Source organism: Thamnophis elegans, chromosome 3 (genome assembly GCF_009769535.1).
Source record: "Thamnophis elegans isolate rThaEle1 chromosome 3, rThaEle1.pri, whole genome shotgun sequence".
Classification (NCBI taxonomy): Eukaryota; Metazoa; Chordata; class Lepidosauria; order Squamata; family Colubridae; genus Thamnophis; species Thamnophis elegans.
This window is the reverse complement of record NC_045543.1, coordinates 47,986,562-48,012,802: the sequence shown is the minus strand read 5'-3', so window position 1 is coordinate 48,012,802 and position 26,241 is coordinate 47,986,562. Positions and strand designations below refer to the sequence as shown.

Genomic DNA, 26,241 nt, shown 5'->3' with positions numbered 1-26,241 from the left:
AAAAAGACTCTTGAATTAAGTGGAAGCCTTTTTTTCTGCCCATGTAGTCAGACATTTCTTACACAAATATGCAGAATGTGGTACATAAAATGTCAACCTAGAAGCTGGTCTGAGCAAGGCCATTTTCTGAACTTCAGTGTTGCCATACATGAGCTGAAGGATAGGGAGGGGGGACTAGAGGTAGATGGGGTTTGTAGCCAAAACAAAATACTGTATTTTTCGGAGTACAAGATGCACCTTTTTTCCCTCAAAAAAGAGGCTGAAAATCTGGGTGCATCTTATACACTGAATACAGCGTTTTTTTGCATCCTGAAGCCCCGCCCCCTTCACCAAAATGGCCATGCATAGCTTTTAAGAACTTTCAGAGTACTCAGTTTTGCCCCCACCAGCCCTCAGGAGCATTCCATAAGCCTCCTAAAAGCTATTCATGTCCTTAAAAAAAAAAAAAGGGCCCATTTTTGCCTCTTCAAAATCTTGGGGCGTCTAATACTCCAAAAAATATGGTACTTTCTCTTGGGAACCAAGGATGTTCCCACAGTGGTCGGAGGAGCGAAGTTACCAGGCAACTGGAAGATCGATGATTGCACCATGTGACTAATTATTTGGGGAAGATGGGAAACCTTTTACTTTTAATTAGGTGAAAACCATGGAAATATTCTGAGTCAGTTTTCACCAGCCTGTGCCAATATGATATATCCACGTGATGGTGAACCTATGGCATGCGTGCCAGAAGTGGCACACAGAGCCATCTTTCTGGGCACATGAGCCATTGCCCATTGCTCTTTTGGGTTCTGGCATGATGTCCAGTTGGTCTTCACATGCACAGGAGCACTGGAAACTGGAAGAACAGCGCCCGATGCGCATGTGCATGCCGGGAAGATGATCTTCTGGTGTCTGGCATGTGTATGCACACCGGCCACCTGGTCTTCCGGGTTCTGGCATGCATGCGCACGCGAAGACTAGCTGGCCGGTGCTGAAAACCGGAAGATCATCTTCCCAGCGTGTGCATGCGCAACGGGCAGCTACTCTTCTGGTTTCTGGCACACACATGTGTGTGCTCCTGCTTCAGCACTCGGTGCCAAAAAGGTTCGCCAACACTGATATATCCAATAAACCAGTTCTTTGAGGAATCTACCTGCCTTGGAGTTCTATTTATTATGTGTATGTTATTTGGAACCCTGATATAAAGATCATCTTGAAAAGGAATTACAATAATTGATCAGATTCACCTCTGATTTCATTATGCAAAGTGGCTTGTAATAATTTCTATAAACCTTCATAGTCCTCGTACGCTTATTCAAAATACATTAAAAGTCTTATTGTTTTTTTTATGCTAGGGAGCAAAGAAATGGTTCGGGTAATGAGGAAGAAAGGTATTGAACATCACCCAAATTTCCGTGCAGTAAAAAATGTTCCCTTCGACCAGTTCATTCAGCTATTGGCTCATGCAGGCTGCATGATTGGGAACAGCAGCTGTGGCGTACGAGAAGTTGGGGCCTTTGGAACTCCTGTCATCAATCTTGGAACCCGTCAGATAGGGAGAGAAACAGGTATTTAAAAACGGCCTAGCACTAGGTTTCTTTGTTTTAATTGAAAACTTTCTGTAGCCGTGTCAAATTCTTTAGTGAGACTAAGGAAGAACATGCATTTTTCATACTAGAGATAACATTACTCTAGTCATGCTCTTAACTGGAACCTGAAATCTGTAGAGTGGAGAGAACTGTGTGACAAACTGAAAGCTATTGTTTATGTAGAATTGATACACTGTAGATAGTTGGCAATTTATGACTACAGTTGGGACCAGAATCTCCATGGCTAATCAAGACAGTTATTCAGTGAATTATGCCTGATTTTATAACCTTTTTTCTCATGGTTCTTAAGCGAATTACGGTAGCTGTTAAGAGAATCATGTGGTTAAGCAAATCTGGATTCCCCCCCATTGACATTGCTTTTCAGAAGCTACTAGGAAGGTGGCAAATGGTGATCATATGATCCCCAGGAGAGTGCAACCCTTGTAAATACATGCCAACTAACAAGCTCCAAAATGTTGGTCATGTGACCATGGGGATGCTGTGGTGGTTGAAAGTGTGAGGACTGGTTGTAAGTCCCCTTTTTCAGTATTGTTGTAACTTTGAACAGTCTCTAAACAGATGGTTGTAAGTCAAGGACTATTTGTAGTTAACATTTCCTAGGCAGTATAGAAAAGAAGCTTTCTTCCTGAATATGACAAAACAAAGTTCTCAGCCACGAACCAAAATGTTGTTGGTGTTCAGGCTAATTTCCACATTGCACTTAATCTATCTCTTAGAACTCGACATTTCCATGTTTGTCCAGTAAATGTATGCTGTTGCAGATGTACATGGTTTTGTGTTGGAGGATTTATGGTTATGTCCTGCAACTTTAGCAGCAGAGAGTAACATAGAGGAGAAAGCTCCAATTGTCAGGTGGCTAAAGAATGATGGTTGATTGGATAGTACAACATAAGGCCCAAGTGAAGACTTCCAGTAGTATTTAGTTCCTGAATTCAGTTGTCATTCTCCTCTCTTTGCCAAGCTGCAAGGGAAATGGAGAGGAGAATTTGAAAATTGGAAGGGAGAAATCTCACTCAATTTATTGATGGAAATTGAGGGGCAGGGGTGGGCAGTTATTATCACTGTATCTCAATGGGAGCAAAACATTTTCTGGCTTGAACAGGGGGCTGATTAAAATTGTAATCTATAATCAAGAAGACAAGCCTAGAAAAGCAAGGTAAAATTAGAGGAAATATTTTCTTTTCTTTGTTTATTTTTCTCTTCCTGTGAAACAGGGAGCCTACTTACTTGTATGATTCTTTCACAGTGCACTTCTTTGGGTAATTTGCTTTGTGCAGTTAAGGGACCAAATAAGCAGGCTTATATTTTTAATGTCTGTTAAGGATGAGAATGCTGGAAAGATTTATGGATAATATAATGAATATAAAGACATAATTTGTCCATCAACCAAAATATTCAAAATATTGTGTTTTATATGAATGTACCCTTTTATTCATTCAGCCCTGCAGATGATATTTTAAAATATTCATCTTGTCAATGTATATGAAAACCAGAACACAGATATAATTTGTTTTATTATTTATCCAACCAAGAAATCAAGACAACTAACAATAATTAAAATACAAAATTATGTTTAGGACATTTAATTGTTTAAATAATTATGCTAACATTTGCTGCAATGTAAAAGTGAAAAAGTCAGATTTTTATACTATTTTTTTTTTGTCCAGCGTTCAGTTCTTTTCTATTAAGCAAGTATGTTTCATTTTAAGTTCAATTTCTTCTAATATGATATTTAATGTTCTGGAGGTGTTTGCTTTTTCAAGGCGAGAATGTCCTTCACGTGCGGGATGCTGATTCCCAAGACAAGATACTTCGAGCTTTGCACATCCAGTTTGGGAAACAATACCCTTGGTGAGTAAAGCCATACAAGCGAGTATAAGAAAAATTAAGGTACCAAGAAAAAATATTACTATATGTTGCAGATTTTTTTAGAACATCATTTTATTACAAAGAGGCTAATGCAAGGCATTGGGAAAGCAGTTGTGTGATAAACTAAATGTTATCTTTGTATTAAAAAATGCTGTCCTACCGCGTAAACGACAGTTTGCATAATTCATTTCGCTGATGTTTATCTGTTTGCTTCAGATTTACTACTACCATACATTTTTTAAAAATGCTTGCCTGTTTTTTTGCCCTGAAACATAAAGGATGGAGAGAAGATTGTGTCCATAGATACTTCCCTTGGCAAATCCCAGATTCCCTGCCCAGCTAAATATTTTTTATATTAAAACAGTTAGCTGGCATCCTACAGAACACTAGTTTCTAGCACCATCTTGATTTTAAGAAGACTCTTATAACCCAGATGTGATCCATGAGCTATCTTAGAGAATAAAAATGACATATGGCTGCATTTTGTATGGAAATTAATCTACTTGTCCAAATAATAATGAACGTTGTTCAGTAAAATAAGCTTGTAGGAATGGAAAAAAGCATTTGGTAATCTGGGCTTTATAACTGGTTATGTCTGCTACTGCAACACTTTACAAATGGGCAATTTTCTCCCCTGCAGTCATTTTGCAGATTGCCAATCTTTTTTGCTGGCTTTGTATTTTATTACAAACATATATATGGTGGTGTATTTGTTTTCATGGAACCCTTAAGGTATCCATGAAATTATGGCATATTGACTCTTGATTGGTGAATGGTTATGATCTGGCATTGACAACTAACAGTTTCTTTACAGTCAGATAGTAATTATTATTATTTATTTGTAATAAAAATAAAAGTGTACAATAGTTAGCGTAACAAATTTAAAAGGTTATAATAGAAAAGTTAGAAAATTTGTGTTGCATAACAATATATGACCTATAGTTCAGAACTTCTCTGATTTAATTTCCCTTGGTAATAGACAGCCCCAGGAATTTGTGACTGCTATCTGACAGTAGGATTGATGAAGTGTGATTTTAGAATTATTGATCTAATTTATGCCATGTACTTGGCATCCTAAGGTAGATAACTTTTTCTATTTAGGCTCACAATCATAGGTAGTCCTCATTTAGTGCCAACAATTGGTTCCAGCAATTTGGTCATTAAATAAAGTAGTTCTAAGTGAAAAATCATGTAATCACAACTGTGCTTACAATTTTCTTTCCTTTGCTTCTTGAAACTTCCTTCAGATGAACTGGGGTTCTTTCTCTTTGAGGACACCTTAGTGTGGGATAAATAAACAAATTAAATTAAGAACCAAGTTACACATATGTTGCCATTAATCTGTGCATTGATGCTTAATTTAGAATTTGCAGGACAGATACGGAAGAACAAGAAAAAAAGCAAATATACTATTATTATCAGATATAAGCCAAGCTGATTAGCTGACAAAAAGGTACACAGATTATTAATGCTACCATGGTTCTATTAACATTAAAATTAAACAATAAGATAGCAATTCTCTGCACATTTACTTGGAAACCGATCCTTTTGGATATAGTAAAAAGGCCAGGTCTTTAGGCATTTGTGGAAGGATAGCAGGGTGCATGTCTTCCTCTCCAATGAAAATAAATACAAGCATTAATTTCTTTCTTACTAATTATCCCTGAGCATTCCTAGCTCAATGTTGTAAATATATTCATGGACAATTTTTAAATAACTTTTTCAAGATTTATCCCTCCTGGCATCTCTCTTAGTGTACTCACAATCTGAATGTATAGCTTTGCCTTGTAAGATACTTTCCTTCTGTTTTAAAATGTTATAATTTCTTCCATGTGATGTTACAGTTCAAAAATATATGGTGATGGAAATGCTGTTCCAAGAATTCTGAAGTTCCTTAAATCTATTGACCTTGAGGAACCCCTTCAAAAGAAATTCTGCTTCCCCACTGTAAAAGAAAATATTTCCCAAGATATTGATCATATCTTAGAAACCCAGAGTGCACTGGCAGTGGATCTGGGTGGAACAAATCTCCGAGTAGCAATTGTCAGCATGAAGGTAATTATAAATCAGAATAGATGACATATCCACAGGGAGGTGTCTTGCTGAGAACAACATACTTATAATTTTAAGTACCATATTTTTTGGAGTATAAGGTTTTGAAGAGGAAAATTTTAAAAAACGTTTTTGCACTCCGCAAACCTCCCCAAAACAGCCTAATTTTTCGTGAAAATGGGGCCATTCCCCCCCCCCCAAAAAAAAGGCATGAATAGCCTTTAGGGAGCTTGCAGAGTGCTCCTGGGACAGGGCAAAAAGAGCAAAAAACGCCGCATTTTTTGCAAAAACGGGACCATTTTTCATTTAAAAAAGGGCATGGATAGCCTTGAGGAAGCTTATACAGTGCTCCTGGGGGTGGGGGGGCGGGGTAAAATTGAGCAAAAAATTGACCATTTTTTGCTCATTTCTGCCCACCCCCAGGAGCTCTCTAAAAGCTTCCTAGAGGCTATGCACAGCCATTTTAGTGAAGGGGTGGGGTTTCAGGAGGCAAAAAATGCTGTATTCAGTGTATAAGACGCACCCAGATTTTCAGCCTCTTTTTTGAGGGAAAAGGGTGCGTCTTATACTCCAAAAATATGTTAGTATAATATCCTTGCATGCCGTCTTACTAAAATGTGGCAGCTTCTTGTAAGAGGGTAGCATGTTGGTAATAAATACATATTCAGGGGGGGGAACCCTCTGATACCAGAATATGGAGGAAGAAAAGACAAAATATGTAGAATATAACACAATGTTCCAATGAATACTGATCAATATCAATTCTCTATAAAATAAAATATTTTTTAAAAATATATAACATGTTTTGGTGTTCAGTATGCAAATTAAATCCCATTCACTATCTTTCAACCTAACCTACCCCTGTTGTGGAGGTAAAATGAGACTAGACCCCGTATCATGAAGTCCTGGATAACAGGTAGAATATAAATGCAAGTAAATAATTCCAATTTTCAAATATTCCATTACACTGTAGTGCAATGTATACATTAGATGAATTGGTTTAAGTGAAACAGTGCTCTAAAACCAAATGAAGATCTATTATATGTAGATACAGCCTGATTCAGAAAACACAGTGTGGACTATGTAAAATATGAAGAATTTAAAAAAATAGTAGCTGGGTATGAATTCTGTTTTGCACTGCTACTCACAATGTGGTCTTGTCGTAGCATTGGAACTGAATAAACTGTTTTTACCATGCATTGTAAAAATTGCGGTTGATGGGCATTGTTTAGCAGAGTCATTTCTCTCTTCACTGTAACAGAGTGTAATGGAACTCTTTTTTAATAGTACCTTCTATAAAGTTTAGGCCTCCTAAGAACAGGATGTTTGTCCCCTTAAGACTCTTGCTTCATTAATTTTTAACTGATAGGATTAATTTAATTTAATTAATTTTTAAAAGACATCTTAAACCAAGATTGCCTTACATTGTTCCTTTCTTGTTGCAAAAGGGATTAATCATTCTCATCCCCTTTGCAGGTAAGACAATAAGCTGAGATTGAGGATGTGGTTTGTCTGGCTAGGAATGTGCAGACCCACATGCAGAGACTTCTCTTTTCATATAGTTAGTCCTCGACTAACGGCCACAATTAAGCCCAAATTAACCATTGCTAAGTAAGACAGTTGTTACGTTTTACCCCATTTTACAACATTTTTTACCACAGTGGTTAAGTGAATCACTGCAGTTGTTAAATGAATCAGACAGCCTTAAACGAATCCTGTTTCTTCCATTGACTTTGTTTGTTGGAGACCACTGGGAAGATTACAAATGGTGATCACATGGTCCCAGGTCACTGCAATCATCATAAATACATGCTGGTTGCCAAATGCCTGAATTGTGATCATATAACCATGGGGATGCTGTAATGGTCGTAAGTGTGAAAAACAGTGATAAGTCACTTTTTCCAGTGCTGCTATAATTTCAAATGGTCACTCTACAGGGTTGCAAGCCAGGCCTACCTGTATGCAACAAGTTTTTGCTTTCTGCATGGAATGTGTGTCTCATCTCTTCAGTTTTGATTCTGACCGGTCAATAAGAATTGACAATGGCTTGATGGCACATAGTCTATCACTCTACTGTATTTGATGTCCTCAAAATAAGAGCTTGATGGGATTTTCTCTTTTCTTAGGGTGAAATTGTTAAGAAATACATACAACTGAACCCTAAAACTTATGAGGATAGAATAGAATTGATCCTTAAGATGTGTATAGAAGCTGCCTCAGAAGCAGTAGATCTGAATTGCAGAATTCTGGGTGTAGGTAAGTTTAATAAACATCATATTTTTTGCTTTATGAAATGAAGGCAAGAATTAACCATTGTGCCCTAATGTTGTTGTGCATTTCAAATATAATAAAATGAATTATTTGCTAAGTGCTGAATTTTACAAACAGGAATCGATGTTTATAGACTGCAAAATGAATTAATATATTGAAACTGGCATATAGTTCTCAGAGCCAGTTTGGTGCAGTTGTTAAGGCACCAGGCTAGAAACTGGGAGACTTGAGAGTTCTAGCCCTGCCTTAGGCATAAAGCCAGCTGGGTGACTTTAGTCCAGTCACTCTGTCTTAGTTCTAGGAAGGAGGCATTGACAAAATACTTATGAAAAACTTTCCCAAGAAAACTGCAGGGACTTCTCCGGGCATTCTCCACGAGTCAAAACCTGACCCAGAGACAATAAATAAATAACATCTTCAAGTCCTATGCCATATATATTTCATAATAAGTTGTACTTCTGTAGGTAATTAGAAATTGTATATATAGTCTTCGATCATACTTTCCCCCTCAAAATTATAATAGCAGAAAGGCATTGATTGAGCATCAAGAGTAAGATTGAAATAAGTAGGACAGCTCTAAATTTTTGAAGATTTTGTCCTGTCTCGTATTTTTTGTGTGATACTGTCTTGCATTTTTTGAATGTGATACTATATGGATATGGTATGATCAACAGGATATATGGGAATTCAGACAATGTCTCTCTGCATCTTATTAGATAATGAACATTTAAACAGCAAATGGTGGCTTGAATTACCAAATGGCAACAGTTTTTACTTATTTGGGGGTTTATTGAAGAATTCTTCTTACAATTAAAAGTAATGTAAAACATGTCTGCTGGACTTAGTTGTTTTGTTGTTGAAGGAAGTTGTTCAGGTTTTTTTTTTCTGAATGGGAAACTAACACTTAACAAAGCTTCATTTGGGATTTTTTTTAAAAAAATGCTAGAGTTTGAGTTTGAGTTTCATTTTATTTATATGCCGCCCTATTCCCTGCAGGACTCAGGGTGGCGCACAAACCCGAAGGAGGGGAAGGGAAAAACATAGAATTAATAGAGTTCTGTTCTTCATATAACTTGATATATGCTGTGTGCCTCAGGCATTTCTACCGGTGGAAGAGTAGATCCTCGAGAAGGTGTTGTTCTTCATTCCACAAAAGTTATTCAGGAGTGGAACGCTGTTGACTTACGGACACCAATATCAGATGCCCTGCATTTGCCAGTCTGGGTGGATAATGATGGCAACTGTGCAGCTTTAGCAGAAAGAAAATTTGGACACGGGAAAGGAGTGGAAGACTTTATAACCGTTATCACTGGCACAGGTATTGATTTCCTCAAACTTCCGAAAGAAGTTTTCAGTCTTGGTTGGAATCAAGTAATAATTCCATCTTGTACTTATTCAAATGTTTTATTTATTGTAATAGATCATGTGTAAATGACTATAATCTCTATCCAGCTGTTGGGTACATGATTAAATCCCCTTAAACTACAGGGAATGTCAGATTTGGGCCGGGAATTTAGATTGGTGCAAATAATAGGAAATTTATGTGTTGTGTTATTTTATTAGATTTAAACTGATGCAAACTACTGGGCAGTGACCACCTGATCTGCTAAATCCTTGGCTTTGGAATAGCCCCTCCATTGCACCTTGTGTGAGTCAGAGAAGGTTTCTCATGATTCATTTCCAATTCTAGAATATAAATCAGGGAAAAAAAGATAGAATTCCTCTTTCTCATTGTATAGCATACAAAGATTAAAAGGTTAACAATGCATATAATAATTATATTTCTAGGAAAATCAATTCATTATTAAAAGAAATTCAAATATTTGAAATGTAAAAATGGTGTTTTCAAGTTACTTTGTTTTTACAGTAGCAACACTTCATAACACTCTTCAAATCCATCTTTCATCTCTCCAATAATACTGGCAAATGTTGACACATACCTCTGTCAGTATAACGCATATATTAATACTACCTTCAAAGACAAAAACCATGAAATAGATGGACAGAAATCTTCATCATTTACTCTTACATATAAATGTTTTGCAGTTGGCATTAACGAACACTGAGGACAATATTTTAAAAAGTTCAATTGAATAATACTGACTTTCAATAAAATATTTTATTATTTGTATTAAGAGTATAATGTTATGAAGAGGTGGGGGAAAGGAGGAAAAACTGATAAATGGAGCATTGGATAAACAAACAAACTGAAGAATATCAAACAAGAATGGACCAAGCGAGGATGGGAGCAAGGGTGATAAATTGAAAAATAAATTGGATGGACAGAGCACCATCAAACACTGAATCACTCAAATAAAGTCTGAGCAATAAAGTGTGATGTAATATTTGCCTATGATAAAGGAATCCCTTGGAAAGCTATATATTTTCTTATCTTCAGAGTTCAGCAACAATGTCCCAATGTTTTTCCTTTCAGGTATTGGTGGTGGAATCATTCATCAAAATGAATTAATTCACGGTAGTTCTTTTTGTGCTGCTGAACTTGGGCACATTGTGGTAGCAATGGATGGACCCGAGTGCCTGTGTGGGAACCATGGCTGCATAGAGGCATATGCTTCTGGAATAGCTTTGCAGAGAGAAGCTAAGAAATTACATGATGGTAAGTAAGGTGCTGTCCTGTTGTTTATAGCCATGTTCACTAGCAGGGTGTGCATAAGCAGCCTAAAAAAAGTTCACATACATTTGGCATTTAATAGCTGCCATTTATTAATTAAGGTAGCAGAATGAATACTTCTGCTTTTACATGGGTTAACTTTGTTTCCCAAAGCCAAATTAATTAATGGAAGTTTAACTGAAAAGCAAATCTAGCATGCCAATATCCACACTGATCTAAAATTAATTATAAACTACAAACATCATCTTGCAGGAAATAGATCTCTTGGTATATACTGTATAAGACATAACATAGATGAACAATTTCATGATTTCAAAAACTGGACACTAGAGGGGACTAAAGATTTTAAATAACGATATAAAGGCCGGTGGATGGTGCAAAATATTTGGTCAATAAAAATACGGAAGGAGACTTTGAAAGGATGGACTTAGATAATAGTAGCCACAGTATCAACAAAGTAATGATGTCTGTTTCTATGAAGAAATGTCAGATGTAAAACAAACTTTATCTGGCAAGATGGAGATTAGTATCAGAAGTGGATTTACAATCGACAGGGAAAGTTAATGGTTTAGAAAAAAATCTCTTACCGGATCTACAACAGAAATTGTCTGAGATTTTAAAATTTAAAAGAGAAATACAAAGTACAAACCAAGAGAGTGTTTTGGATTTAGAAGGATTTTATTGAAGTAGGATTTTAAGAGGCTTCTTAAAGCCTTGAAGAACTCTTGGTGATGGGACAAAGAAAAAATGAAGAGAAATCAAATGCTATGTCAGTATTTGAATGAACTAAAGATTAAAGTAAAAGGAAGAAAAATAAAGTTTTTTTTTTCATCAAAGTTAGAACAAATATGTTGTTACTTCTAGCTACTTTCATGCACTTTGTGCTGATGTCAAGCTTGAAAAGATGATGTTTTATTATTTTTTTCATACATAAATAGGATATGGGATAAAGAAATAAATGTAACTTCAGAGGTAGTGGAGAGTCACTAAATTTGTTTATAGTTGCTGAGATGAAGATGAATTCATTATGTATTTTTTTATTATATTTTTACTTTTCTCATTTTTTTGCACTTTACTCTTTTCTATTCATTCTTTAAGTTTAACTTATATTACATTTTACTATTATAAAAAAATCTTAAGAAAATGTATCATATGTGGATATGAATACAGTATGTGCATTTATAGGCAATTGCATTAATTAAAATTACATTTGTGAATGTAAAAAGAGAAAAAAGTGGATTTCCTTGTCCATGGGAATTTAAGAACTTTCTAAGAGCTTAATGGAGATAAAATCCAGCATTAGGAAAGCGAGGGTTAAATCTGCATTTGCATTGCTTAGTCAGTTTGCTGGTTAAAAAAGCAACAATAGATTAGGACTATTCCACTGTTTCCTGATATTTATGTGGAGTCATTTTACATCTGTAGGAAACCCGTGAGATTTTATGTCAGAAAATAGAGATAAAACTTCCAGATACAGAAAAAGCTAATTTTGTATGACATAGCTAGATTAGATTCTTTGTGATTTTTTAAATGATTGGTAAAATGTAATAATCAGCATTCTCTGTTTTGCCTCTTAATTACTAATTCTGCTTTCTTCCATTTTTTCTCTCCAAACAGAGGATTCATTATTGATTGGAGATATGTCTATGAAAAAAGAAGATACAATAACTGCTGCACATCTTATTCAGGCAGCTAAACTAGGAAATTCAAAAGCTGACAATATTGTTAGAACAGGTAAAAATACAAGCCTAAGACTGAAATCTTTGTTGGAATATTGGCTAGTGGTATATATTGCTGTAGAATCATCCTTGTTTGCTTCTGTTATAAAACAATACCAAAAATAGGCCACCTTGTTCTCCCGCTAATCATTTTAACTTTCCTTTGGAAATGCAAAGAGAGGAAAAAAATAGACCAGGCAAGATAAGGAGGGATAGAAGTGAAAAAAATATAGTTAGAAGTGCAGAGAATCACCTTAAATACAATTGTGCAAAGCTTTGATAGGTTATTTACTATGCTAGCAGTCCACCAGAATCACCCTGTGAAAGTGGTTCTTTGTAGCCCTCCTTGCCAATGTTCCCTCTAAGCTGCGCACCTGCGTGGCCATGCAGGTAACAAAAAACACCGCGCACAAGTTTAAAACTGCAGCGCAGTGTTTTTTAATGTCTTTAAATGTGACTAAAAATATCCCCCCTCCCTCCCTTCTCTCTCTGCACCGAACTCTCTCCTCCACCTGGTGATTGGTGAAATCTAGGAAGACTCTGCCTGGAGACCAATGACGCTGCAGAAGGGAGAATTCCCATTGGTCCTCTGGGGCTTCGTCAGTTCCTGGGAAAATGGGATTCGCTGGTTGTAGCCTGCGTTTCTCTGCACATCCGGGGTTTCTCAGGCATTGCCTCGTCTGAAGCCCCATTCTGGGCTCAGCAGTTTTTCTACGATCCCTTCGCTTTTTTAGTAGTACCAATCTATTCAACTCTTTCCTTTCCCTTTCTGTCCTTCTAACTTCCTTTCCTTTTCCTTTCTTTTCCTTTCTCTTTTTCTTTCCTTCTTTTCCATTTTATTTCCTTTCTCCTTTCCTTTCTCTTTGCCTTTCCTTCTTTTCCATTTCCTTTCCTTTCTCCTTTCCTTCTTTTCCATTTCCTTTCTTCTTTCCCATTTCCTTTCCTTTTTCCTTTCTCTTTTCCTTTCCTTTCTCCTTTCCTTTTTCCTTTCCTTCTTTTCTATTTCCTTTCCTTTTTCCTTTCCTTTTCTTGTTTCCCATTTCCTTTCCTTTTCCTCCCCCTCCCTTCCCTCCCTTCCTTCCTGGGGGTCTGAGGGAGAGGGAGGGGACCCTTTTCCTCCTTGCCCCCCTCCCCAACATCTGCTCTGATGGCAATTATGGCTAAAAAAAATTCAGGTGCTCAGGCATGAAAATGTGCCGCACGAACACTATACTTTTCCGCACACACAGAAAGAAAATTAGAGGGAACATTGCTGCTTGCACTTCTACATTTGAAACTAAATTGATTACTTTGTATTGCTTCACTTGTTTCTAAAGCTTGTTCTAGCTTGTTCTAGTTAGTTGCATTTGTTTAACAGATGAACAAAACTTTTTCCAGAAGTTTGGGGTGACACTTGAGGCTTTGGAGTAACAATATCAAGTATTTTATTAAGGCAAAACATGTTGCTTCTTTGGTGGAACAAGATGACCACATTGCCTCTACAACTTAGAGCATCTCAATACCATAAAACCAAGCTGCCTGGCGAGTATTCAGCTAGTATTCTCCTGTTAATGGAAGAAGTCTATCAGTAGAATAGAAAAGGGAGCCTTTTTATGAATGGAGAGTAATCTTAATTTCCGTTTCTTTGGAGGACAAGGCCTCATTTAAATTTTGAAGCATACTTGCTAGCATAGAATCATAATCCTTGAAAACTTAAAAGAGATTTTACTGAAACCTGTTTATGTAATCTGAATATAGTAGAAACCATGTTTGATAGCTTCTTTCTTCTTCTTCCTTCTTTTCCTGTGAAAATAGACTCAATCCAATTTTAAGAAAATTATATTTGTGCCTAAAGCAACAGTTCTATAATCTAATCCACAGAATAAATGGAAACACTTTTTTTAAAAAAAGTTAGAGCATTATTAATATTACTGAGAACAACTAATATAAGGATTATTGGCATTGTGCACTGCAATGTGCTCTACATGGGGCTGCCCTTGAGGAGTATTCGGCGACTTCAGCTAGTCCAGAATGCAGCTGCGCGAGCGATTGTGGGTGCACCTCGCTTCACCCACGTAACACCTATCCTCCGCGAGCTGCACTGGCTACCTGTCGATCTCCGGATACGCTTCAAGGTGCTACTTGCCACCCATAAAGTCCTCCATGGTAGTGGATCTGGGTACTTGAGAGACCGCCTACTGCCGATCACCTCCACACGACCTATCAGATCTCATCGATTAGGCCTCCTCCGAGTTCCATCCGCTGGCCAATGCCGACTGGCAACCACGCGGAGGAGAGCCTTCTCGGTGGTAGCTCCGACCCAATGGAACGATCTCCCTGTGGAGATTCGTACCCTCACCACCCTCCAGACCTTCCGCACAGCCCTTAAAATCTGGCTATCCCGTCAGGCCTGGGGCTAAAGATTGTAACCCGCCCGAATGGTATGAATGTTGTGTTTTAATCATGTATTGTCTTATATGTAAAAGTCTGTTTTCCCCCTTTCCTTTGGATTGTGAGCCGCCCTGAGTCCCCCCAGGGAAAAGGGCGGCATATAAATAAACCTCTAATCTAACCTCTAATCTAATTGTGATAGGAGTTGGGAGCCATGAATTATAGTCCTGCCTTAAACACACAGCTGGCCAATCCCTCTCACAACCTTAGGAAGATACTTGCCACAGGCCACTTCTGAAAATGTTGCCAGAAAAATTGCAGGGATTTCTTGGGAGGCAAAACTGACTGCAAGGCACCAACCCCGCCCCACACCATTATGACCACTGTGGTCATTACTACTCAAACCTATACTTTTCCTTTTCTTCAGGCCTCTCTGAAAGTTTCAGTTACACCCTCACCCATGTATGTCTTATCTCTAGTGTCCAGATTTGATGGTTTAACAGACAATGGAAAACAGGAATTTGGATTGTACTGGCATATATCTGACTGTCATAAAACAACTTTTTATTAGTGAAATCATACTTTGAAATTCCACAGGGGTTCTAGGACTTTTTCTCTATTTTTTTCCTTTAATCTCAGCATACTGTATTTTACTTTTTTAAATTGTTAGTAGTTCTCAAAAATAGTCAATGAATTTGTAAAGATACAAAACGTCTCTAATGTTTTGGAGTATATTCCATAATAAATTGTTTTTATCACAATTAGTTGTTATGTGACTCAGAATGTAGTCACATAATGTAGATAATTGCTTTATTTGGGACAGTTGAAAGTGGTGTGAAAGAGGCAGCTGCTAATTTATGGTTCTCTTACCAATAAGAGTTCTGCACATTCTGTTCAGAGAAGATGGTGAGGAAAAAAATGTAGCCATATACCAGCATGTTGGGATTAGTACATTTCCAAGAATTCCTTGCCAGCATTGGCAAAAGCAAGATGGGTGCTTTGGTTCCAATATCTTGCAAGAACTCAGATGGAAAGACTAGCATATAATAAGGAGCTTCTTGCAGACATTTCATTACCAAAGTAGGTAATGAAAAGATGTTCTAGCACTGAAGATGTCGCCTAGTTTGGTAACGAAACATCTGCAAGAAAAGCACCAGGCTCAGAGAACATCAAGGACCCCACAGTTCAACCTTGAGCTGCAAATATTCTCTTCTATCGGAAAGAGTCTCTTTCTTATATAACTACTGTTCTTATGTCCTCCCTAACTGACATTTTCTTTTTTTTCCCCCCTCACAGCAGGAACAGCCCTGGGCCTTGGAATTGTTAATGTTCTGCACACCATAAGTCCTTCCCTGGTTATACTTTCTGGTGTCTTGGCAAGTCATTATGTCAATGTTGTCAGAGATGTGATCCGTCAGCGAGCGTTATTTTCTGTCCAAACAGTTAATGTGGTTGTCTCAGACCTGAGTGATCCTGCACTGCTTGGAGCCGCTAGCATGGTTCTGGATTATACAACACGCAGGATATACTAAACCCCGGGGAATAAATAGAAATCCTTATGAAGTTTGTAACAGGAAAAATATTTCCTACTGATGTTGGGGTTTTTCGTTGTTTCATATGGTTTTATGGAAATCTCACCATAAAAATTGTTCCCATCCACCCATCCTTTATTTAATTTCTATTTTTATATGCTGGAATATCACTAGAAACATGGCTCAGAATAGGACTCTCTTGTAGACAAAATGAAATTAAACACTTCTTGGGAGCTACAGATTGTAAAAAACAAAACTGAACGTACTTCTTCCTAATATATTTTCAAACTTTTTCTCAGTAGGTGGTAATTTTGGTAACCTTTGTTAAGCAAAGAAGAACTATCCCTGACAGATATATGTAATCATTTCCATCTCTGCAGAGATGGGCAGGTATGATCTCTGTGTGAGAGAAATTTGAAACATCTCATGGTAAAATACCCAGCATTATAATGTGACGATCAATGAGTTCATTAATTAGAATACAATCTTCTTAGGATACATGTTCAGTTTCAAAGTGCTTTTCTTTCAAAAATGCCCTTCAGAAATACTGAATTACAGAATCATCATAACTGACAATTATGTTGGCCAGTAGTTACTGCAGCTGAAAACCCCATAAAAGGCAAAGGTTTGAAGACATACAATGTTGCTAGGATGGAAAATAAAATAAAATGTATGCTTTGTCTCAGTTCTCAGTAGTAATATTTTATATACCTCCTCTGAATTGTGATTCCTACCACCTTGTTTTCATGTTCTTTGGTTTTCAGTCAGTTTTTCATGTTTTGGAATTAAAGTGTCAGTTGCACAAGTCATTATGCTTTCATTAATTGATCCAGTTTGCTAGATATCTGGCTGAAGAGATAGATCTGGTTAGCTTGGGGCTTGAGAAAACATTGGCTTTTTGAATCAAATCCATATTTAATCTGGCTTTCAGAAATCTGTCAGACATGTTTTTGTTAGCCTCACTATGCTCACCAAGTCCTACTTAAAAAAAACAACATACTGTGGTTTTACGGGCATTTGATTTGTGCTTACAAAACCCAGATATATAGAAAGTGAATATAGTGGATCATATATTAGAGATTTTGGAAGCTAGAAATTCCGAACCTCATAGTGTGCTTAAGGCAACTTTCGGTTCCTTATGCGGTTATCATAGAAAATAGTGCAAGGTTGTAGTACTTGGGAACCATTTATGTTTGAATTTGGAGGCTTTTGCCTCCAATGTGGGTCCCCTCCCTCCTATTTTAAAGGCATGTTTTAAAACAAAAACAGCATGATAGGATAGCAGCAATAACAGAATTGCTTTAGGAATCTATATCTACCAGAGTAACTACTTTCATTTGTAGTATGTATAAGTGCATCTGATTCTTATATTTGAACACTTTGGGATCTAAACAATTAAAGATACTTGATTAGAACGATTTAAAAGTTTACTACTTCTAACTTGTCTATTAGAGGGTAAACTGGGATTTGGAAAATAATCCTCCTTTAAATGCTTTGGGTTATCTAGATTTCTGGTTAAACAAGAAGGTATCTTCTTGTTCTTTTGTGCAGCAGAAAATCTGTCATACTAGTGAATTCTGTTCCTCAACTGACAGACACAACTGGATATAACTCAAGGAAAAAGAAATTAGAGGTATTTGACAAATGAGTTTCTGCTAGGATTTTATGACTCCTTAGTCTAATAATGTAAGGAAAAAGAGTGTAGGTCCTCACCTGATATGCCTATTCTCATAATGGGGAAGTAGCATCCAGACTAGGTTGACCTCATCCACTCATTGATTGGACTTCGTCTAATAAGACTGTTAAGCCATACCCCTGTCGCTAGGCAGACCCAGCTTTTGACGAAGGACTTCCATCAGACTCGATGTGTCATCTTCTCCAGGTAGGTTGTCAAAGTCTTTGATATAAATTCAATTCTTTAATGACGTCTGGTAACAAGTAGGTTAATACCTATGTAACACTCTACCAAGATCAGAACTCTATGGGAGGCGCTGGATGCTACTTCCCACTATGAGAATAGACATGTCAGGTAAAGACTAACGCCCTTTCTCCATAGTGGGGGAAGTAGCATCCAGACTGGGATCTACCAAAGCTGGAGGTGTCCCCTGGGAGGGTCTATGCATGGTCCATTAGAAGCCCCTTTTCTAGAAGGGGCTTCCGCCGACGCAAAAGAGTCCAATTTGTATTTTTTTTATAAAGGAAGGAGATGCCCACGTAGCTGCCCTACAGATCTCCAACAAAGAGGCTTGAGTCGCCCAGGTGGCCAAAGTGGCCACACTTCAGGTGTAATGGGCGGTGATCCTCCCTGGAGCCTGAGCCCCCTGTGACTGATACGCTGAGGCAATGCAGGCTCACACCATCTGCCAATGGTGGTGTATGTAACCTTTTTCCCTAATGAAACCGGCTAGAAAGAGACGAACAGTGCCTCTGATTTTCTAGTTGGCAATGTCCTCTTGTCATGTTCTCATGTCCAAGATGTGCCATTTCCTTTCTAAGCTTTGACGGGTCTGGACAGAAATTAGGCAGAACCAGTTCGTGGGTTCAGTGAAAACAGGAGCACACCTTGGGTATGAAGGAGGGGTCCAGCCGTAAAACCACTCTTGTCACGATGAAATATACACAGATGGTCCCTGGTTGACAGTGCCTGCAGTTCAGATATCCTCCTTGCAGAGCTGATGGCCACCAAAAAGGCCACCAAGAAGGTTAGAAACCTGAGAGACACTTTCTGTAACAGCTCAAACGTGGTACCTTGTAAGCGCATCCAGCACCGTGTACCAAGAAGGGTACCTATGTATCATGGGCAGTTTAAGATTAGATGCCCCTTTAAGAAATCATTTCACAGTGGGATGCTGCGTTAATGACTGCGACTTGCTGCAAACCAACACCGAAGATATCGCTGATACTTGTCTCCTAATGGTATTAGGAGCAAATCCCTTATCCAGTCCCGCCTGGAGAAAGTCCAAGACCTGTGGAATTGTAGCCCGTACAGGATCAAGGTTCTTACCGGCACACCAGGAGCAGAATGAACGGCAGGTCGAATTGTAGATCCGCTCCATGGATGGCCTGCGGGCTGCTTGGATCATCTGTATGACCCTGGAGTAATTATTGTTCTCCCTTGGGATGCTCTGCTCAAGCGCCAGGCGGTCAACTGGAGCCACTGAGGGTCTAGATGCTCCAGCAACCCCTGGCTGAGGGAGATCATGTCCGAGGGATCCTCCAGGGTCTGTCCACTGAGAGTGATTGAAGGTCAGCGAATCAAGGTCTCCGGGGCCAATGAGCAATCAACACAACCTCCACCCCGTCCCCTATGATCTTCTGTATGACCCTCAGAATCAGGGGCAACTGGGAAGGTGTAAAGGAGTCCCCGAGGCCAACTGCAGTGGAGGGTGTCCACTCCCGCATTCATTGAAGGGAACTGGGAGTAAAACCGAGGGAGCTGAGCATTGAATGGGGTGGCAAATAGATCAACCAATGGGCTGCTGGAAAACGTCCAACAATTGCCTGAGAGATAGATGGGTGAAGCTGTCACTCCACATTGTCCACCATGGTCTGGCTGAGCCAATTGGCCCGTACATTCGCCACCCCAGCTATATGCTCCACCGTAATTAATAGTAAGTTCCTCTTGGCCCAAAGCCACAGTCTCTTGGCCTCAGCATGAGGGACTTTGACCTGGTCCCTCCCTGTCTGTTTATATGAGCCCTGGTGGCTATGTTGTCTGTGAGAATATGTATGGCACTGACAAGAGTGGCAAAACTGCCATAGAACTAGGTGGACCACTCTGAGTTCCAACCAGTTGATGTTGTGAATTAGTTCCGCCTGGCTCCATGAAATGAGCCCCCCCAGCCAAATAGACTGGCGTCCGTTGTGACCATCAGTCGGTCGAGTCCTGAAGTATTCCCCTTTGATGATAGCTGGGGACCTCCACCATATTAGGGAATGGGATACTTCTGCTGGTAAGGTGACCCTGGCCTGGGAGCAGGTCATGTGCCTTCGCTGAAATGGTAAAAGAAACCATTGAAGGTTTCTGGTATGCAGGCGCACCCAGGGAACAATGTCCATGGTACTCAGAAGCTTGGATAACGTAGTTAGGGACACTGTCTCTCCCTGGTGATCTTGGAAACCAACTCCCTGAGGTTCTGCTGTCTCTCAGGTGACAGGAAAACTACCTGACACTGTGTCTATCAAAGCCCCTAGGTGAATTAACCTAATAGTAGGTTGCAGGTGGCTCTTGGCCAGATTAATAGAAAAGCCATGGGCCTGAAGGGTCGACATGGTGACTTCCAAGTCTCTAAGGGCCGCGGTAGCAGAGGATGACTGTAATAATATGTCATGCAAATAGCACTGGAGCTGTATTGGTACCTGTCTGAGGTATGCTGCCAGTGCCGCCAATACATTCGTAAAAACCCAAGGGGCTGATGATAACCCAAAGGGTAAGGCCCTATACTGAAAATGGTGTCCCAGATAGCAAAATCTGAGGTACTGCCTGTGAGTTAGACATTGGGCCCGAAGTGGGAGACGCCCATTGTCTCTTAACCAAGTCAACAAAAATCTTTCGAGTGGGTACTGTCTCAGCTTCAATGGCTTGTTCAGTGAAAATGGTTTCCGCTGATTTCCCCTGGGGTTGAACGCTTGTGTCAGATGGTTTGTCGCCAAATTTGGCTGAAGCCTTTGCTTTAAATAAAAGGAATTTGAATAGAGATGGTTGGAACAGGCCAGAAAAGGCAGGTTTGGTGGGAGCCATGCCGTCATCCTCAGATAGGTTTTTCTGTCTAATTTCACCTTCCTCAGATCCTGATTCCTGATCTTCCTGTGACTGAGCAGCAGACACAGGAAGATCCTCTGCAGGAATGTCCACTATTCCTGGTGGTCTAAGGGGAGCTGCCCCTGTGAGAATGGTCCTATTTTTGCTGCAGCCCAGCTGCTATGCCTTGTTGAATGGCATTGTCAATAATGTCCTGAAAATTGGGCATGCACATGGGGTACATCTGCTCAGGACGAAACCCTGCTGATGTGGATGGAATCACCGGCTCCACTAACTCAAGGACAGGGTGAGGCCCAGCTGGTGTGGTGCGCAGGGGGGACTGCTCTCCTTGAACCGATCCCCAAAGCCCAAATGTGTCTATGGGAATTCTGAGGTTGAGTGAAGTTTCCCCCTCTGTCCCTCCCCCAGGGGAAGGGAGCCCGAACTGTTGCCCCAGGGAAGGCTTTTTATCAGAGTCCGGGGCAGAGGAAACCTTTTTACTGCTGGCCTTTTAATAAATTCATTCAAGTGCCCTATCCTTTTGGCGCTCGAAGTTGAAGCTGGACTTGGAGGCTTTCTTGCCTTGTGTAGATTTGCAAATATGCTTCGTTTTGCTGAGGGCCCCCTCCCCTTGGGGAAACATCTGGCAGGGGCCCAGATCCAGATTCGGGGGCCTCTGGAGACTCCAGTGGGATGGTGGCTGCAGTAGTAAGGACCTGGCTCCTCTCAGTGTCTGCGATGCTGCTGGCGGCCGCCATTTTCATTTGTGGCTTGAAATTGCCCCAAAATGGCGATTCACGCCTAAATCCACTCCAGCTGCAGCACGCACACCAAACAAGTAATTTGAAGCAGCATAGCTGCTTTGAGCTCAGCTGCACGCCGCCCCACTCAATTTAGCCTCTCACTCGTCTTCCTGGGCGAAGCTGCCTCAGCCTGGCTCCAACAGTCAATTTCGTTAAAGCAGCCTCCGCTGCACTCAGCGCCTTGTAAATCTGAGCCACACCAGTGCTCCGCAGCCATTTTGACAGCCGCAATCACCGCTCAACTCTGTGAGGAGCGGCGGAGCGCTCCTGCACCAGAACAAGGCAAGATATCTGAATAGTTGCTTTCCTTACTGAGTTAGAGCTCCATGTTCAGTCACAAGTACCAGCCAAGGAAAACAGTATGGAGCAGAACCATTTGAATTTGGCCCATGGCAGAAGCCCTGTCAAGTGACAGTTAGGCTGTGAGGGCCAAAGAGAGCTGTTTGCCACCCCTGAGAGGCTAAGGGCAAGGCTGCCACCACCCCGGATGGGGATTCAACAATTTAGCCCAGCACTACTCACTATCCACAACTTCCAGTCAATTATTGATGTATATATATGAATTCCAAATATCTCTGAGAATTACTATGACACATCCGTCCTCATTGAAGGATTGAGTCGAAGCTGGGTCTGCCTAGCAACAGGGGTGTGGCTTAACAGTCTTATCAGACTCAGTCCAATCAATAAGCGGTTGAGGTCAACCCAGTCTGGATGCTACTTCCCCCACTATGGAGAACAGCCACTGCCTGAACATTTATAATGAATTAGTGTAAATGATGAGTTTTGAAAATACAGGGTGTGAAAAGTTATTCATGCGAAACAAAGTAGGATAGATTTCTACATGAAAGTTTGAGCTCTTCCTCCAAATTCAACATGTACTTTTGGTTCTTGTTGCTGGCTCTAATGTTAAATGGCATACATATTCTTCTAGTCCCAGGCTGTAAAACTCGTGGCCTGCAAGCTGGATGTGTCACATGCTGGCCAGGTCCATGGCCAGTTTAGCAAAGGGGAAAAAATGGATGTGTCACGTGACACCATGATGACATGAGTTTGACACCCCTGTTCTAGTTCCAAAGGAATATTTACCTTTCCCTACATATCCTATTTTAAAATTTATTGTGTAGTATATTTTAAATTGATTAAAATTCTGCCCCAAGCCAAAAAACCTTCTGAGTATTGAGTAAACTTTCAGTAAACTTTTCATTTTCATTATCTTCCTGGAATTATAAAACAAGGGAATTTTCCAGACCTTACTGAATTGAACTATGGGAGGGAGTTGCAGACAATACAAGCTTACTGAGAGAATTGAGTAATTAATATAAATACTGTAGCAGAGGGTTAAATTTAAATGGAGAGTCCATTTTCATCCTGAAAGTGCTGCTACTTTGATGGAAGCTTTGCAAAATACACATCTTAAGTTTTCAGTAATTTTCTTAGGAGTGCTAAATCTCAACTCTGTTCTGTATGAAATTAGAAAACACATGAGGTTGTGTTTTTGCTGTCAGCTTTGTTCAATTAGGCAAGTGGGATAAAAACAATAATGGTCTGAAGAAAAAATGAATGACTGGAAAATCCCATTCCCACGTCACCTACAGCTTTCAAACTGGAACAGATTGCTAATATTAAACATCTGCATCTGCACCCCTGAAGAGTGATTTTGAGGAAATATACATTTTACTCACCCTTCTCCCCGCAATTATTTGTTGCGTTGAAGCTACCACCAAAATTGTTTGTGATCATGCCCATTTCTTACCTGAATGAGTTGCGTGTGTAGTTAAGCTCAGGATTTGGTATATTTAGGCAAGGGATACAGAAGAATGGACTTATAGAAACAGATTGGACTTTTCATGCCTCCTTGAACGCCTAATCCACTTAGTAAATTGGTAGGAGGTTCATCAAGCCAGTTTCTTCTCCAAATAATGTTCAACTGTCTTAAATATTCAATGCTTTTGGAAAAGACAAGTTCTTTATTTTTGTGCATACTAAAATAGTACAATAGTTTAATATTAGATGGAATGGAAAAGAAATGGTCACTGCTGTGGTCACTTGCATTCTAAACCATGAAGGAACATCCAAGTTCAGCATTAAATTATATAGTGCAGGTAGGCTGTTGTAGCTTCAGTTTACCTCTGGTGAGACTTCAGATTTTTTTATTGGGGCGGATCTCTGAGCAATGATCTTCCAATCATCTTTGGGAGGACATACAGTGGGGCAAAAAAGTATTTAGTCAGCCACTAATTGTGCAAGTTCTCCCACTTAAAAAGATGAGAGAGGCCTGTAATTGACATCATAGGTAGACCTCAACTATGAGAGACAAAAAGAGAAAACAAATCTAGACAATCACATTATCTGATTTGGAAAGAATTTTTTTGAAAATTATGGTGGAAAATAAGTATTTGGTCAATATCAAAAGTTCATCTCAATACTTTGTTATATATCCTTTGTTGGCAATGACAGAGGTCAAACGTTTTCTGTAAGTCTTCACAAAGTTGGCGCACTGTTGCTGGTATGTTGGCCCATTCCTCCATGCAGATCTCCTCTAGAGCAGTGATGTTTTGGGGCTGTCGCTGGGCAACACGGACTTTCAACTCCCTCCAAAGGTTTTCTATGGGGGTTGAGATCTGGAGACTAGCTAGGCCACTCGAGGACCTTGAAATGCTTCTTACAAAGCCATTCCTTCATTGGCCGGGCGGTGGTTTGGGATCATCGTCATGCTGAAAGAAGTGTTGGCTCAACTATATATTCATAATTTTATACGCACCAGTGAAAAATAAAATATTCAAGTGTCCCAAGAGCATTACTTTAAAATCAAAACTGTCTTTAATTGAATATTGATCTTAATATTTGTTATTTAGCTCAGCATAGCTCCTGCATCACTTTTTTAATTGGGAAAGGAAGATACTTTTACATCTACCTATGTTACATGTATAAAAATAAAAACAATGTTGAAATTTAGCACTTTTCTATTTCCTGCTGGCGTGAAAAATATGGTTTTCTCTGTTGCCTTTTTATTAAAACAATTAGTTCTGTGCATTGTTCTGTCTAAATGTTGAAAAACAGATCTAAGTGACTTCAAGCTAAATATCAAAGATTCAAATAAAAATTATGTATCAAGTTTCCATTAAGTATCTTTCTTATTTATCCAGCTATTAATTTGAGAAACATCACATCTTCATTATTTTATCATAGCTCAGTACTATAAAATTCCTGAAATTAAAGCCTAGATCAGAAGATATGATAGGATACAGGCTACTTTTAGATCAAGATTAATTCTACAAAGTTTATTTCTAACTCTCTGGAAATGGCTCAGATGATCTTCAAAGAATCGGAAAAGCAAGCTTAATAAGCTATGAAATAGCTTACGCTATCTATGATGTAATAACAATTCACATCTTTTGTGAATAACGCTAACTGCTTGGCCAATAACTTTAATCAACTATCCCAAAAGTAATTTTTTTTAGTTCTAAAGGTCTTGCATACTTAAGAATTGTATAAAATGTAGCTTCCTCAACAATTCACTTAATGCTGTTTTAGAAGCAGCTACTGTAGGCATATATCTCTTATCCTGTATGATACCTTTGTCAGATTCTATGTTTTTTCTTAGGCTCCATTATAAGGAATAATCCCTTTCTTTAAAAGCAATCTCTTATAAACCTCTTGTTAGAACCATGTTCTGTGAATTTTACTCCCATAGAGTCTAGCTGTAAAAGTATTAGAGAAGACAGTTCCAAGTTAAACCAAGAGGAAAGGACAGGCTTCAATACTTGGCATTGTAGTTTTAAATTAAAAGCACAGGTGCCAAAAATAAGACAAAATGGAGCAACAAAAGATAGTGCTTTCTTTGATATAGGAAAAAGACATTCTTCCTATGTGTTTTGGGTAAAATATGCATATATCCCTTAAATGTGTGTTAAAATGTGTAATTAAAATTTCAATCTTATAGCAACATATATTTTATAATTGCAGGTTTTGATTCTTTGGAACTCATCAAGCTAGCTACAAAAAATTGGGTGGGGGGGGGGAAATGTTTAAAAAAATTATGACTGATATTCAAGACAAATCATAATCCCATTTCAGCCTTTGATGGAATTGACCATTGGCTTACCTCAGATGTACAAACTTCAATTCCCAGAATTCCTAGCACCAGTCATGCTTGTTGAAGAATTCTAGAACTGGCCAACATACACGAAGAATATTTTTAAAGTCCTGCATGGTTCAGGGCTGTTATCTGCAGAATCACATCTCCCAAATGCCACCTGTCTGTCCTAGGTTAAATAGGTGGGTATGTTCCAGGTCCCCTCCTTAAAGCCCTGTCATCTGATGGAACCTCGGATGTGTACCTTCTCAATGGCTGCCTCGGTCCTTTGGAAGAGCTTCCCATCCCAAGGGCTGTGAAGAACTGTCACTGAGCTAGAACGGGGGTAGAACTTGAGGAAGTCGTCTGGCCCTTGGGAAAGAGTACATTTGTTTCAAAAAATTTTTAATAGATTCAATTCAACATACTGGTTTTGACTTTTAAATACCTTCATAGCATGGGCTGCCTTTTCCCCAATTACATCTGCTCATACCATCAGATCTAGCAGGAGGTATGCTACAATCCCATATGCTATGGAGCTACACATGGCAGGACCCATGTGTAGGTTGGATTTTTCCTGCCATGA

General features: G+C 39.2%; 1 protein-coding gene across 5 annotated transcripts in view; it reads left to right on the top strand.

Annotated features, from left to right (window-relative positions):
- GNE (glucosamine (UDP-N-acetyl)-2-epimerase/N-acetylmannosamine kinase) overlaps nt 1-16,843 on the top strand; it is a 45,328-nt gene extending 28,485 nt beyond the window's left edge. For 3 of the 5 annotated variants that reach the window (XM_032213381.1, XM_032213378.1, XM_032213379.1), the window contains exons 5-12: nt 1,338-1,550; nt 3,356-3,443; nt 5,306-5,516; nt 7,640-7,769; nt 8,881-9,102; nt 10,219-10,401; nt 12,034-12,150; nt 15,801-16,843. In XM_032213381.1, coding sequence (XP_032069272.1) covers nt 1,338-1,550; nt 3,356-3,443; nt 5,306-5,516; nt 7,640-7,769; nt 8,881-9,102; nt 10,219-10,401; nt 12,034-12,150; nt 15,801-16,036 — 1,400 coding nt within the window. In that variant the 3' untranslated portion in view covers nt 16,037-16,843. The remainder of the gene's footprint in view (nt 1-1,337; nt 1,551-3,355; nt 3,444-5,305; nt 5,517-7,639; nt 7,770-8,880; nt 9,103-10,218; nt 10,402-12,033; nt 12,151-15,800) is intronic. The other 2 variants (XM_032213377.1, XM_032213380.1) reach the window with 1 other exon arrangement.
- Nucleotides 16,844-26,241: the final 9,398 nt, after the last annotated feature.